The sequence below is a fragment of the Rhinolophus sinicus genome, chromosome 3 (genome assembly GCF_057876585.1).
Source record: "Rhinolophus sinicus isolate RSI-liver-muscle chromosome 3, RSI-T2T, whole genome shotgun sequence".
Classification (NCBI taxonomy): Eukaryota; Metazoa; Chordata; class Mammalia; order Chiroptera; family Rhinolophidae; genus Rhinolophus; species Rhinolophus sinicus.
In genome coordinates, this window is record NC_142503.1 from 43,151,231 (window position 1) to 43,165,200 (window position 13,970).

Genomic DNA, 13,970 nt, shown 5'->3' on the forward strand with positions numbered 1-13,970 from the left:
CTGTCTCTCTCTCTCTCTCTCTCTCTCTCTCTCTCTCTCTCTCTCTCTCTCTCTCTCTCTCTCGTCTGTTGGTGGAGCTTTCCAAGGAGGAACCAAAGGAATGAGGTAAAAAGAAATGCTAACTGGCACCTGTCCTAAAACATTGTTTCCCCTCGCCTTTGTCTGAAGTTGTATATGGCTGTCTGATGAGGCTACATTAGATTTTGCAAGTGAAGAATCTTGACTGTGATGTTGTACCACCTTCCCAATTGAGAGAACAAACTGAGCGTGTTATCCGCAGGCAGAGCAGGTGTTTCCATGTGTTGCTTCAACTGGAGAGCCAAGGAGGAGGAGGTGCTTTGTGGAAAGTGGATATTCCTGTATTTGGCTTTCAGATTGAGCCTGGGCAGGGTGAATGGCTTCCATTTCTTCTTAATGAAGTGGAAAGAAAGCATTGTGGGCTGGGTAGCTGAAACTTGAGTTCGTCACTATTCTTCAGTTTCATTTTGGAATTATATACCTTTGTTCCTAAGGCTGAAAATGGGATAACTCTACAAGCTCAAATGCTAAGATGAGGATACATTTTAAACAAGTTAGGAGGTTTCTGCTACTGTAGAAGTGGTGTTCCTGTTTTACTGGTAGGACGTCACCTGTTTTTTCTCTGGGTGACACTGCCTGAGAAACAGCAAGGCTGAATCAACTTAGTGATGCTGGTGAGAGAGAAGGGACCTTGGTTTTGCCCAAGTGGTGATGTTTTCACTATTTTATCACTTTATGGATCAAATGAGTGTGGTGTGGTCACCAGCACCTGAGGAGCTGCGTCACACTTGGATGCCATAAGCTTCTCCTTTCATCAGCAGAAAGGAGTGTGATACCTGGATGAATAAATAATGACGACAAAGGTCAGCTCAGCATTTTGCACCAATGTCATTATGAACATGGGTGGTGCCAAGTGTCGAGGCACTCTAGCTAGTAAATACTCATAGGTCCTGTCCACTCAGAGTTTTCTCATTGTGGCATTAAATGTAGATTTTAAATCATTTGTTGGGAATCAGGTACCCAGAGCAATAAGATTAGGTGACTGTCAGAAATATCAGATGCAAGTAACATGGAGATTGAATGACCTCCCCTCCCCCTAAACCTTGGAAAGTTATCTTCAGAATATTTTAGTAGGGATCCCAGAATTTTAAAAGTGTTTATATACCAAGATCTAAAATACAATATAAGAATTCCCCTTTACTCTTAAGAATGTTAGCAGTAAATAAATTCATTTGTGAGGCCAAGACACTAGTTCATGAGTTTAGAGATTTTGTGTACACATGGAAATCTCTGTCTTGACCTGTACTTTATAAAGTCTGCTTTGGCCATACTGAGGAGCATTTCACATTTAAAATCTTCCTGTTTGATTGTTGAGAGATTGAGGAGAGCTCCAAGTCTGTTACAATTTTAATACTGTCTAGCTTCATGCTGAAGGTCCATGTAGAGGTTAGAGAGGACACTTTAAGCTTTGATCATTCATAGCATTTGTCAATGAAATACGCCTTCGATTATTTAAGGTTTTGAGTAACACGTTACCAGTACCTTAAATATGGTAAACTGTTTAAATTCTGAAACAATTTTTTTTAACTTCTGTTAACTTGCTCATGTATTCATGAATGAAGATCCTGTTTTTTCCCCACTCTAAATTGCATTCATAGTCACCTATTTATAAATATTACACATCTTTATAGAGAGAAGGCAAACACAGGATGAATGTAATATAAAGATTTTTTCATATTTTTATATTTTATATTTTTATATTGACCAAACAAGTATTTTTCAGGTTTCATGTAGATATTTCTTTTTGAGTTTTTTTGTACCACATTTTAGAAATCAATCCTTTTTACCCTTTTTGGGTAGACTTTTAAGTAACTGATAAAATTGTGAGAATTTTTTTGTGTTTTTCTTTGTTATAAATCTAAATTGTTAGCTGTATATTTTGCTTGTTGTGGTAGTGTAATAGTCATTCTAGTTCTTATGAAAATTCAATTTTTTAAAATTTTCGTTAAGTCAGCATATTTCACTGATATCCCTATTCAAGATGTTCATCAGATTGCTATTTCTGTTGATTCGCATTCCTTATTCATTTGATTTACATATAGAAACATTAATAATTGAATGAGAAAAATCTTCATAAATGATTTAGATCAAATACTAAATATAAAAAAAATAATACAACGAACAATTTTTGTGACAGTTAACCCATGTTTTTGTTAATTTGCTCAAGTTAACAAATAACTTTGCTGCGATTTCCAGGATATAAATCTATCATTTTAATACCTTTTATTAACAGCAACTTGATATATTTACAATATCTGTATTGAAATGAAAGGAGACATTAATTTGAATTAACACTAAGTACATTATACAGTTTGTTTTAAAACAATCACACAACCTGATTTAATGGTTATGAATTTAATAGGTCAAATATGGTTCATGATAGATGAGTTGATAATATCACAATCCACCTTCAAAATCAAGTATCAAGGGTCTATTCCTATTCAACAACTTCTTTAAGGCTGAATAAACATGATCTTAATTAAACTCACAGATAATGCCAGGGGATGCTGATTACTCCAGTAAGGAAAATAAAGTGATGCAGCCTGACCTTAAGAAATTATAAATATGGTAATGTTGGCAAATGATAATAAGCAGCAAACATCTAAGAGAAAGGATTGGTGTCCAAGTCCATATTGCTGAAATAAATTGGGTTTGGTTTTGAAATGTATTATTTGTATTATTTAGAAGTCAGGTGAAAATTCCTGTTTCAAGAACCTGCTCTAATAGAGATATACTCTGAGTTAAGAAGACATTACAGTAAACCTTTAATAGTGGATGAGGGCAGCCCAAGTGTAAGAGGATGGAACCAGAATGCTCTGAACGCTATTATAGGTGAATTCAATATGGTAACCTCCTAATTTTTATTACCCTTTTCTAACTTCTATACTGATAATAGGAAATGATATCCACCTCACCGTCAACCAATTTTGCATTGGTCTTATTCTTTGAGGCTTGTGAGAGTTGCTTTGGAATCAGATTAGCCATTTTATGACTTTCTACTAACAGAAACAGGAGCAAGTAGTTGCCTAGTGCCCATACCAGTATGCAGCAATTTATTTCTACTCACTGAGTACCAGGACAAAAACAGTGGGTAGTGTGCGTGTGAAAAAAGGCCTTCACTGTTATTTTCATACAAACTAGTATCTGTTTTTTTGATTCCAAAATATTTCCCTAAATAAGGAATTTGAATGCAGTATACAAGATGAAAAATGAATGAGTAGTGAAATACATTTATCTTAGGCATCAGCTGTTCTATTGACAAAAGACACAAATATGGAATTTGTCTAAATAATTAGATTTTTAATTAGTGTATCATTGTAAGATTAATGTCATTATGCTTCATTGCATGTAATTTTGTATTAGACATTTCTTGTCAACAAAGATGCTACCTGTGGTTTGCTGATTTGAATCCTTAATTTATTACTTGTGTGCATGGCACGTCACATATTTGCAGTAAAGAGCTGAAAGAAGGCATTTGATTATAACTTCACTGGTGGTGAGAAATATTGATGGTGTTGTACTATATGAATACATTATATTTTCTAATATTCAAGAGGCAGCCACCCCTTAAATATTAGTGAGTGCATAGCAACTTGCAAACATTTTGGCAATATTATGAGCAGATAGTCTATGCCTGCAGTCTATGTCTCTGTTGAATATATCTGATGCTATATTCTCTTTTTAAAACTGTTTTTACTTTCCTTTTGACAGTTGCCGGACAAGCAACCGGAAAAGCTTGATAGGCAATGGGCAGTCACCAGCGCTGCCTCGCCCCCACTCACCTCTCTCAGCTCATGCAGGTAAGTAATTACCCTTTTTTTTGCGTTTCGTTTTACTTCTTTTTGCTAGTTTTCAAAACAAGCCAGGCGTTTTGAAATTCAGCTGTGTCTTCATAGCTTGTTATTTTGGTTTTCCTGTCGTTTTATCACTAAGTTGTTTTTTCTGATAAGTTGGCCCAAACCCTATCCTTGCTTTCAGTGTTTGGACTCTAAAATCGAGAATTCCTTTTTATATGGGGTCCCTTTTCAATGATTTCTTTCTCCATTTCTAAATTTGTGGATGATGCAAGACGTATTTCTATGTTAGGATTATCTTTAGAAAATGCATGTATTGGTTCACATGAAGAGGATTAGTGTTAAGAACTGTAGGGGAGGAAAAATACCTTTTTCCTTTACCTTTCTAACTTCTCCACTGGGAACCCAGTAACCAGAGACAGATTAGCAAAAGAAAAGCATACCAATTTATTTAATATCAGTTTTATGTGGTGTAGGAGCCGTCATAAGGAAGTGAAGACCCAAAGAAACAGTTAAACCTGAGTGTTTTTAAGCTAGGTTTGATGAAGTGTGGCAAGTTGTACAAGATGTGATAGGGCAAAGGTGAGCTAATTCTTGTAAACTGGGGGAAACTTGTTCGTTCAGATTCCTTCACGTCCCTTGTCTTTAGAGATAAGGATGCTTCTTTCCTCCAGGTATAGGGATAACACCTATCACGTGAGGGTTTTATGATCTGCTTTAGGGACAGGTCAAAAAGTTCTTCCTGCTTATACCATTTTCACATTCCTTTAACATAAAATATTCAATATACCAGGATGATGTATTTTGGGGTTGCATGTGCTACACTCCATCAGAACTATTTAGTACAATTTTTCGCAATTGAACTTCTCTCTCATATATATATAAACTAGCTATTACAAACAGTGAGCAGTCTAGAATATGTCTTTTCTTGTATGTGTGCACAAGTTTCTCTAAAGTTTTACCTGTCAATGGCATGTATAATTATCTATTTCATATATAACCATTGTAAGGACAATCAAGATACAAGAGATGAGGCCCTTGGCCTTAAGTACTAAGTGTAAGGAAGATAGAGCCATATTACAAAAACTGCAATGAAGACTGCTTTCTATGCTGTGTGTGTGTGTGTGTGTGTGTGTGTGTACTTTAAAGTTCTATCCTAAATGGTGCGAAGAAGAGGTTAATTCCAATCAGGAAAGTCTGGGAGAGTTTGAAGGAGCTAGTTGCTCAAGATGTTGAAAGATGGGCAGACTTTGGCAGGTAGCTGTGTGAGGAGAGAAAGGGAATTCCCAGTGTGTGGATAGAGCTTGGGATGTGTATACTTGATGGTAAGAGAACATAAAGATGGAAAGAGAATTGAAAGTCAAGGAGTGGAAGGAATTTTGATTTTGAGTGCCTTTCAAGGATTTGAGGAAGATCTGTGTTTTAGGAAGATGTCTTCAGGACTGTGAATGATAACGGGTTGAAAGAGTGAACATTTAAGCTCCATCTCTACTGTAAACCCTAACTTAACACTGATGGCTTTCAGATGGTGTCGATTTCATATTTGAAAGTAGGGCTCTGACTCTCCCCCAGGTGTTCGTGAGGGTAGGGGTTGGGGGTTTTCAAGTTGAGAGTGGGAATTATCTGTAACATGTTTGGGGAGAAGAAGTGGGAGACAGAGGTAATTGCCTCTTTGGAATAAAATTTTATTTTCTTCATAGTAATAAGTAAAAGACGGTAAAGTTAAAAAGGTAAAAGATAAATTGATAAAATCATGACACTTGTAGCAAAGACCACTAAAGTCCAGAAATGCCGCTCCCAGGTTAAAATTTAGAGAAACTCTTGAACATATACATGAGAAGACATGTTCCAGATGCTCATAGCAGCATTGTGTGTAATTTGAAGCAACCTAAATACCTATCAGTGGGAAAATGGAGAACTGAATTATGGCAGCATCCTCTACAGAGCACTGTGCACGTAGAAGAAAATTAACTTGCACTGCGCATAACTGGATGAAATTCAAAGATAATATTGGGCAACAAAAGCAAGTTGCAAACGAATGTTATTTAAACCATACATGTAAGGTTAACATACAATATTTACATACAGTGTTTTGTTTAGGGATACACACACACATGTATATACATAAATATTTATGTATATCTTCATTTATAGTAAGAGTACAAAGGAAAACATGATAATTTTAAAGATCAATTGCATGATAGTAATTGTCTCTGAGAAGGTGTGAAGGGGATGTAATTGGAGAGAGGGATAAGCAGTTGATAATATTATATTTCCAAAGCTGTGTGATGAGTATACAACTGTATTATTACCATTCATGCTTTGGAAATTTATATTACATCACTGTCGTAGTAGTAATAGCTGACAGAGGATCAAGAAAGGACAAATACGTTACTGAGGGCTGGAATTATATCTTTTTTCATCTTTACATTCCTCCAGCACAGTGCCTGGCAGCATATACTAAGTGTTAAGTGAATGATGAATTCTCTTTCTTACATATAATTCAATAGTGATTAAAAAAATTAATCCTACTCCTCTGTATAGTGTTCTGTAGTAATTGCACCACACTTTATATGCCTGTTGATTAGTCTTTTATTGCTGTGATTTTCTTCAGTTCATATTGAGATTAGAGAAAATGCGGTTAAGACTTTAATGATCCTTTTCATATTTTTTTTCCCTATGTAGACTTAGCTTGAATTCTTTTCCCTTCAAACATAATTTTAGTATTGCATCACAGGAGTGGGCAGAGAGGAGCCTGTCTTTCAGGTTCTAAGAGTATTTTTCCTTATGTTCGGGAGCCAACAGGTTGTTATTCACTCAGAAGCTGTAGAAATCTGTCAGACTTTTTGTGACAAATGGCATTTATCACAGTCTGATAGATTCCTATTTCTGTATAAAAAGAAGAAAATGTAAATTACATAGAGAACTCGTCCTCATGTCTCGATAATGTGAAATACCTCCTCACTCACCATGCCTCTTACCTCGTCCTTCTTAGTGCTGCATCCTCTGTCATGTATCTGATACACAGAATGCCAGGGGAGGGTTCCTAGGTGTCTCCATGAAAACACAAGAAAGAAAAACGGCCATCTCTCGGTGGTTATTGATCCAAAAGATAAAGGTAGACTTTCTAGTTTTCTTAGGTAAGGATGATGTGCGTCAGGCCACTCAATCACTGACACATGAATTTATACCCATCAAATGAATCAGTAGAGATGAGAACATTAATTTATTTGTGTAGATGTGTCAGGAGTGCTCTTGAGGAAAAAGGAAGGCTGGCAAAGTGTTCTGGAGCTTATCTTCACAAACAAAGTAGTGTTTGTTGAGAGCCAGGGATTCTAAAAGAATAGGGCAGTCCCAGTAAGAAAAGAAAGGTAGGATATCACAGGCTCCTAGTTCCGGGAAGATGCTAAGCATGAAATTTAATCCAACATCCCCAAAGGAGAAGACTAGTACATCTCTCCTAAAATAAAAATTTCTGTGTAATAAACAAAATCAAAACAAACAAGTGTGAAAAAATATTTTTACGCATATAACTGACAAACATCTGAATGCCTTAATATACAAAGAGCTTGTTTAAATTGATGTGAAAATTGGTGACTGCACCAGGAGAAAAATGGGCAAATGATTTAAAGGGCACGTCACAGAAAAAAATGGCCAAGAAAAACATATGAATTAATTGATCATTCTTTGCAATCATGAGAGGAAAGTGAACCAGAATAATGAGACAGTATTATTTGCCTAGCATATTGTCAAATTTTTTAAAAGTTGGTAGAATCCAATGATAGCAAGGTATGACGAAGCAGTCCCCCTCACACGATACACATGTCGATGTGAATTTGTACAACTATTTTGGTTAGTGGTTTGCAGTATTTAGTATTTCAACTGCATGTAACCTTGGGTGCAGCAAATCTATCTGTAGTTTATCTTACTGATATTCTCACAGAATAACAGTAGATATTAAGTCTAACATTGCTTGTAACTAGCAAATGGAAAGGCAAGTTGTTACCATGCTATTATTTAGCATGTTTTACGATAAGGGGCTGATTTGGTACCAAATGATTCAAGCATATAATCTAGCACTGAATGGTTATTAAGGATGAAGTAGACTTTTGTGTTCTGATATTAGAAAGGTGCCTGAGGAAGCTTGTTAAGTGAAGAAATGCATTGTGTAATTTTATGTATGTGTGTGTTTTAGATGGCATATACACATAATACACACTTGTACATTTATGCATATTTATAGGGAATTTTTGGAAAGAGAAAGGAGAAACTTAGCAGTGTTTATCTTGGGGGAATAGGAAGGGAGGGAAATTAACATGCAGTGGTTTCATAATAAAATAAGTCTCTAAAGATAAAACCAATAAAGAAAACAAAATAATAACCTGCATTCATTTTCTATTGCTGTGTAATAAATTACCCAAAATTTAATGGCTTAAAATGATATCTATTTATTAATCTTATAGTTTTATAGGGAAGAAGTGGAGGTAGCCTTGACTAATTTGAGCTCAGGGGTCTCTCAAGGTATCCTAAGGCCAAAATCAAAGAAAAGTAGAAAATCACAAGTTCCTCGTTCCCTAGGAACCCTCACCTGGTTTTTCTTCTCAGGCTGTAGCATATGGCCACAATCAAAGTGTTAAGGCATGGGCTCTTTTCTGGAGATTGGGGAAGAATCTACTTCTAGACTCATGTAGGTTGTGGACAGATTCAGATCCTTGTGGTTGTAGGACTGAGATCTCCATGTCATGCTGGCTGTCAGCCTGAGGCTTTTCAGCTTCTAGAGGCCTGCAGTTGCACATCCAGTCATTCTCAGGCTGTGCGTCTCTAACTTCTCTTGGCATCAACCAGAGAAAATTCTTCTTTTTAAAGGGCTTCTCTGCTTGGGTGAGGCCTACTCGATCTCTGTATATTAAGGTCAGCTCACTTGGGACTTTAATTACATCTGCAAAATCCCTTCGTAGTGGTACCTAATGAGTGTTTGCTTGAATAACTAGGGCACAGGGATCTTGAGGAGACCATATTTCAATTCTGCCTTCCACAATATCACTTCCACATCTTATTTTGATTCAAACGGTAAAAGTATGAGCTCAAAGAGTAATATTTAGAGAGGATGAGCCACAGGCCAGATGTAGGTAAATAACTGAGACTTACTGACTCCCGTCTTCTAAAGTCCAAAGAGCAAATGTTGTGTTATTGGCCAAACTACCTAACCTTTTGTGTCTTCAAAAATTATTTTACTAGGAATTTGCAGGCGACTACTTAGATTCATTTATAAGGGGGTTTCTGGAAGGAAAGATATAAAGGAGTCTCTTTCCTATTGGAAAACTCTAGGAATTATTAAAGATAGGAAACATGCCTAAAAACGTCCATATAACCTGTTAGGTTAATATCTAGTTGGAAAAACTTGAATTAATTGTATATAGACATGCAAGATTTCCGAAGGATTAGTCACCACTGTATTTGCTGCTGTACTGTTAACCAAGACCTTCTTCAAAGATGTAACTGAGCTAAAGGAGGCAAGTAGAGTGGAAAATGATCAGAGAAGTGGAGATTGTATGAAAACAATACAACTCCAAGTAGAAATTTGGAAAACCCCAAAGAGCGTTAGGGTAGGCAGGTAAGGACTGGGTAACAAAACAAAGTACCCTAAATCCCACTCTTCAAAACGAATCTCTCTGAACGCATTCGCTCATTATCTTCCCTCCTGCCGACCTCCAGCACTGGTTTAACAAACACTACCCAGTGTATAAATTAAGGTAGTTTCCAAGTAGAAACTATGAGACACCATGTATATTTTTTTTTCAATAGAATTTTTATGATTTCAGAAAATTGTGAGGACCTTCCTCTTTGGGACTTGTTTTGGACTCTCTTTTTGAGTCGCACATGAAAATTGTTCTTTCCACTTTACAGCTTGCCCTCCTTGCATTTATATGCATTTATGTCAGTTGTCCTCATTTATCAGATGTGACCCTGAGTTGGATGGAGTAAAAGGCAGTGGTTTTGTAGACAGGCATGCTGGTGCAAAGAACTGAAAGTTAATAGTCTGGCAATGAAGTAGAGATAAGGAAAAAATTAACAAGGTGGACTAATGAATTCAAAGAAGGCAGTATGGGATAAAACAAAGTTAGTAAACATTCCACAGTACCCGAGACGTACTTGAGAGTATCCCTGATGTTGGCAAGGGACATAACTTCATAATAATCCACGGCCTTGGGAATGTGAACCCTAAGCTTAGAAGATGCGTAGCCGGGCAGTAAGGGATGTAGTAAAGCTTGAAATGTTTGCCCGAAGTGCCACCCAAGTCCCTAATCTGCTTACCAACATCCACAAGACTCTGTGCCTTTTTTAAAATGTGGTAAAATCTCACAAGAAATTTTGCAGGCTCTGTTCACATGACTCTGATCTTCAAGGCTGACATGGTTAAAAATTAAATGGGATTTTCTGATTGTAATAGTAAAGCCAAGAGTTTGTAGAAAATATGAGAAATTACCTGGAAAATATAAATCCCCTATAAACTCACTACCGAGAGATAACCCCTGTTAACATTTTATTGTGTCTCTTGTCTTTTTTTCCCTATATGCATTGTGTGTGTGTGTATGTATGTATGTGTCTGTACATCTATATGTATGACTGAAATGCATATGTTGAAACATTTTATTTTACTGCACCCTTACCAACACTAACCTTATAGTTTATCAGGTTTCATCAATATAAGCCAACCATAATATAGCATTTTTTCTAGTTTTATCAAGATATAATTGACATACAGCATTGCATTAGTTTAACATGTACAGTATAATAATTTGATATATGTGTATAATGCAAAATGATTGCCACAATAAGTTTGGGTAACATTCATCACTTCACATAGTTACACATTTTATTTCTTGTGATGAGAACATTTAAGATTTACTTTTTAAGCAACTTTCAAATTATAATTCAGTATTATTAACTATAGTCACCGTGCTGTACGTTACATCCCCAGAACTGATTTATCTTATAACTGGAAGTTTGTGCCTTTTGACCACTTTCACTCATTTCACCCCCACTTCACCCCCACCTCTGGCAACCACCAGTCTTGTGTTTTTTTTATTTCCTCCATTTTATTGCTCTCTGAATATATAAGATTTTTTTTTAAGATTCCACATATTAGTGATATCATACAGTATTTGTCTTGCTCTGTCTGACTTATTTCACTCAGCATAATACCTTCAAGTTCCACTCGTGTTGTCACAAATGGCGGGATTTCCTTTTTTATGGCTGAATAGTATTCCATTGTGTGTATATATACATATATATGTCATATGTATATATCAAATATATATGTATATGTTTACATACATGTATCAACTAGATATCACTTTTGTGTATATATATATCGTGTGTGTGTGTATATATCATATATATGTATATGTAGCAAATATATCTCACATTTGCTTTATATACTCATCTGTCAGTGGACTTCTAGGTTGTCTCCATGTATTGCCTATTGCAAACAATGCTGCATTGAACATGGGGGTGCAGATGTCTTTTTGAGACGGTAATTTTGTTTCCTTCAGATAAATACCCAGAAGTGGAATTGCTGGGTAATATGGTAATTCTGCTTTTAATTTTTTGAGGAAGCTCCATACTCTTTTCCATAGTGGCTGTACCAATTTACATTTCTACCAACAGTGTGCAAGGGTTCCCTTTTCTCCACATCCTTGCCAGCACTTGCTATCTCTTGTCTCTTTGATAATACTCATGTAACATGTGTGAGGTGAATGTCTTAGTGTGTTTAATGTGCATGTTTTATTAATCTTTTGTAATGTCATTGATATTCTTTTCTCATTTGCTGTTGGACCTTTTTAATGATGGGTTTTGATTAACAGAAGTTTTTCTTTAATTTTTTTGTGGTCTAATTTGTCAGTCTTCTTCTTTCTGATGTCTTTCATTTTTGTTGTCATTGTGTCTAGTACTTGTAGAGTTTCATTTCATTTTATTAACAAGGCTGGTCTTGCTCTAAGAATCCCTGTTCTGACCTCACTGCTTCTTCTGTCCTCTTTAAGCTTGACAAGTTTAATATCAGTGACGCATTTCTTTACCTTCTTGTACTCCTTAATATGCTGTATAGGGTGATGGTTTTCCCAAGCAGTGAGTGAGTTTTTGAGCTGCAAAAGTTTTTCTGAATTCTACCTAAACTTTATAGACTAGCCTACAAAGGGAAGAAGATAGTAATCACAAAAGGCATCGAAACTGGCCGCAGGGTGACTCAGATGGCTCAGGTGGTTAGAGCGCGAGCTCTGAACAGCAGGGTTGCCAGTTTGATTCCCACATGGGCCAGTGAGCTGCACCCTCCACAACTACATTGAAGATAACAAGCTGCCACTGAGCTTCCGGAGGGGCAGCCAGATGGCTCAGTTGGTTAGAGCGTGAGCTCTCAACAACAAGGTTGCCAGTTCAATTCCCACTTGGGATGGTGGGCTGTGCCCCCTGCAACTAAAGACTGAAAACAGCGACTGGACTTGGAGCTGAGCTGCGCCCTCCACAACTAGATTGAAGGACAATGACTTGAAGCTGATGGGCCCTGGAGAAACACACTGTTCCCCAATATTCCCCAATAAAAATTAAAAGAAAAAAAGACATCAAAACAGTTTTTCTCCACTCCCTAGATGACTAGGGGAGATTATACACTTAACATATTTCTGCTCAGATGTCTCTGGTACGGTCAGGTTTGCATGCAGCACACAGAGGGGAAGCTGTTTCTTTTGGAGTTTAGTTTGCTGATGGGAACAACTTAGTCAATAGAAATGAAATGATCTTTAGGTACCAGTGAAAGATTTCTCCTTAGACAAGGGGAGACGAGGGATATAGCCCTGAATGTAATAGTGCCTTTGTTTCATTTATTTTGTGACTTTCATTCAAAACTCATTAGCCGGTTTTTCATGTTTTAAATATTATTTGCCAAACTGTTTAAATCTGCTTTGCAGATCTTTAATAAAAATGTTTATTCAGCAAGGCAGTGACCTCCTTTGGCCTCATAGACATGCTGGTACAAGACAAATGCTCCCCTTGCTTCTTTGTGTTTGAGTAATAGGACAGAGCAAATTGTGTGCCCACGGAGTCATGGCAAATTGATTGTTAGCCTTAATAGAAATTAAGTGTCTTGATGCTCTATATAACCACTCTGTGTTTTTAACGATAGCAGCTTTCTTTTTTTACTCAAGAGGAGAGGAATCTCTGATATGGTTATTCATTGTCATTATTTTTCCCTAATTATAACCAGGTCTCAACAAAATCAACCTAAACTTGGTGTTCAGTTCAGAGCTTGAAGTCCTCCTCATGGAGTTTCATTTTATGTAGGTTAAAATATGCTAAATCAAATGGCGAAACTTAGTCAACCCTGGGTGGAACATCACCCGGAACTCATCTGGTTTTATCAAAAACTTAACTGGGCCTGCCACCAGATTTTTTCAGTCTGCTGTGTGTGTCCAAGCTATATGATTTTACAATGCATCTGTTCTGTGATTTCAAGTATTTCATAAATCAGTTTCTCTGAATTATGGAAAATACCATCTTTCTTATTCCATGCTGTACTCAGGGAAAATACGATCTTTCTTATTCCATGCTGTACTCAGTTTTACTGTTTAGTCCTTAGCCTCACGGGTTTTCTTTTTTTTTTTTTTCTTTTTTTTTTCGTTTTAAATCTTTTGCCTTTGTGTAATTGCCAATTGTTGGTCTGAGTAATGACATATCTTGCCCTTCCTGCTTAAGGAAATGGATGATAAAATCAGATGGACTGACGTCAGTCAGTGTGTTTTCCTACTTTTTGGTTATATTGCTTTGTGTTGAGTCACCAATTGGGTATATACCAACATCATTAATATTTGTTAATTTTTTCATGAAGATTCATCTGCCCTGTGACCAGCGTTTATCATTTTGGTCCTTTGAGAAGACTGCAGTGTTTACATGTAATCTATTCCTAATAATAATTTAATGACTGTCATATTTCCTATTCCCCTCATCTGTAAATGCAGAATTTAATCAGAATGGCCTCTGATTTCATTTTTTAATCTCTCCTTTATTATAAATTAAAGCTTTTGGAAGCTGACTGCTAAACTT

At 36.5% G+C, this 13,970-nt stretch overlaps 1 protein-coding gene across 13 annotated transcripts in view; it reads left to right on the top strand.

The window, feature by feature from the left end:
• The window catches only part of MAST4 (microtubule associated serine/threonine kinase family member 4), a 545,650-nt gene that overhangs the window by 432,011 nt on the left and 99,669 nt on the right, over positions 1-13,970 (top strand). For all 13 annotated transcript variants that reach the window (XM_088796536.1, XM_088796537.1, XM_088796539.1 and 10 more), the window contains one exon: positions 3,790-3,878. In XM_088796536.1, coding sequence (XP_088652662.1) covers positions 3,790-3,878 — 89 coding nt within the window. The remainder of the gene's footprint in view (positions 1-3,789; positions 3,879-13,970) is intronic.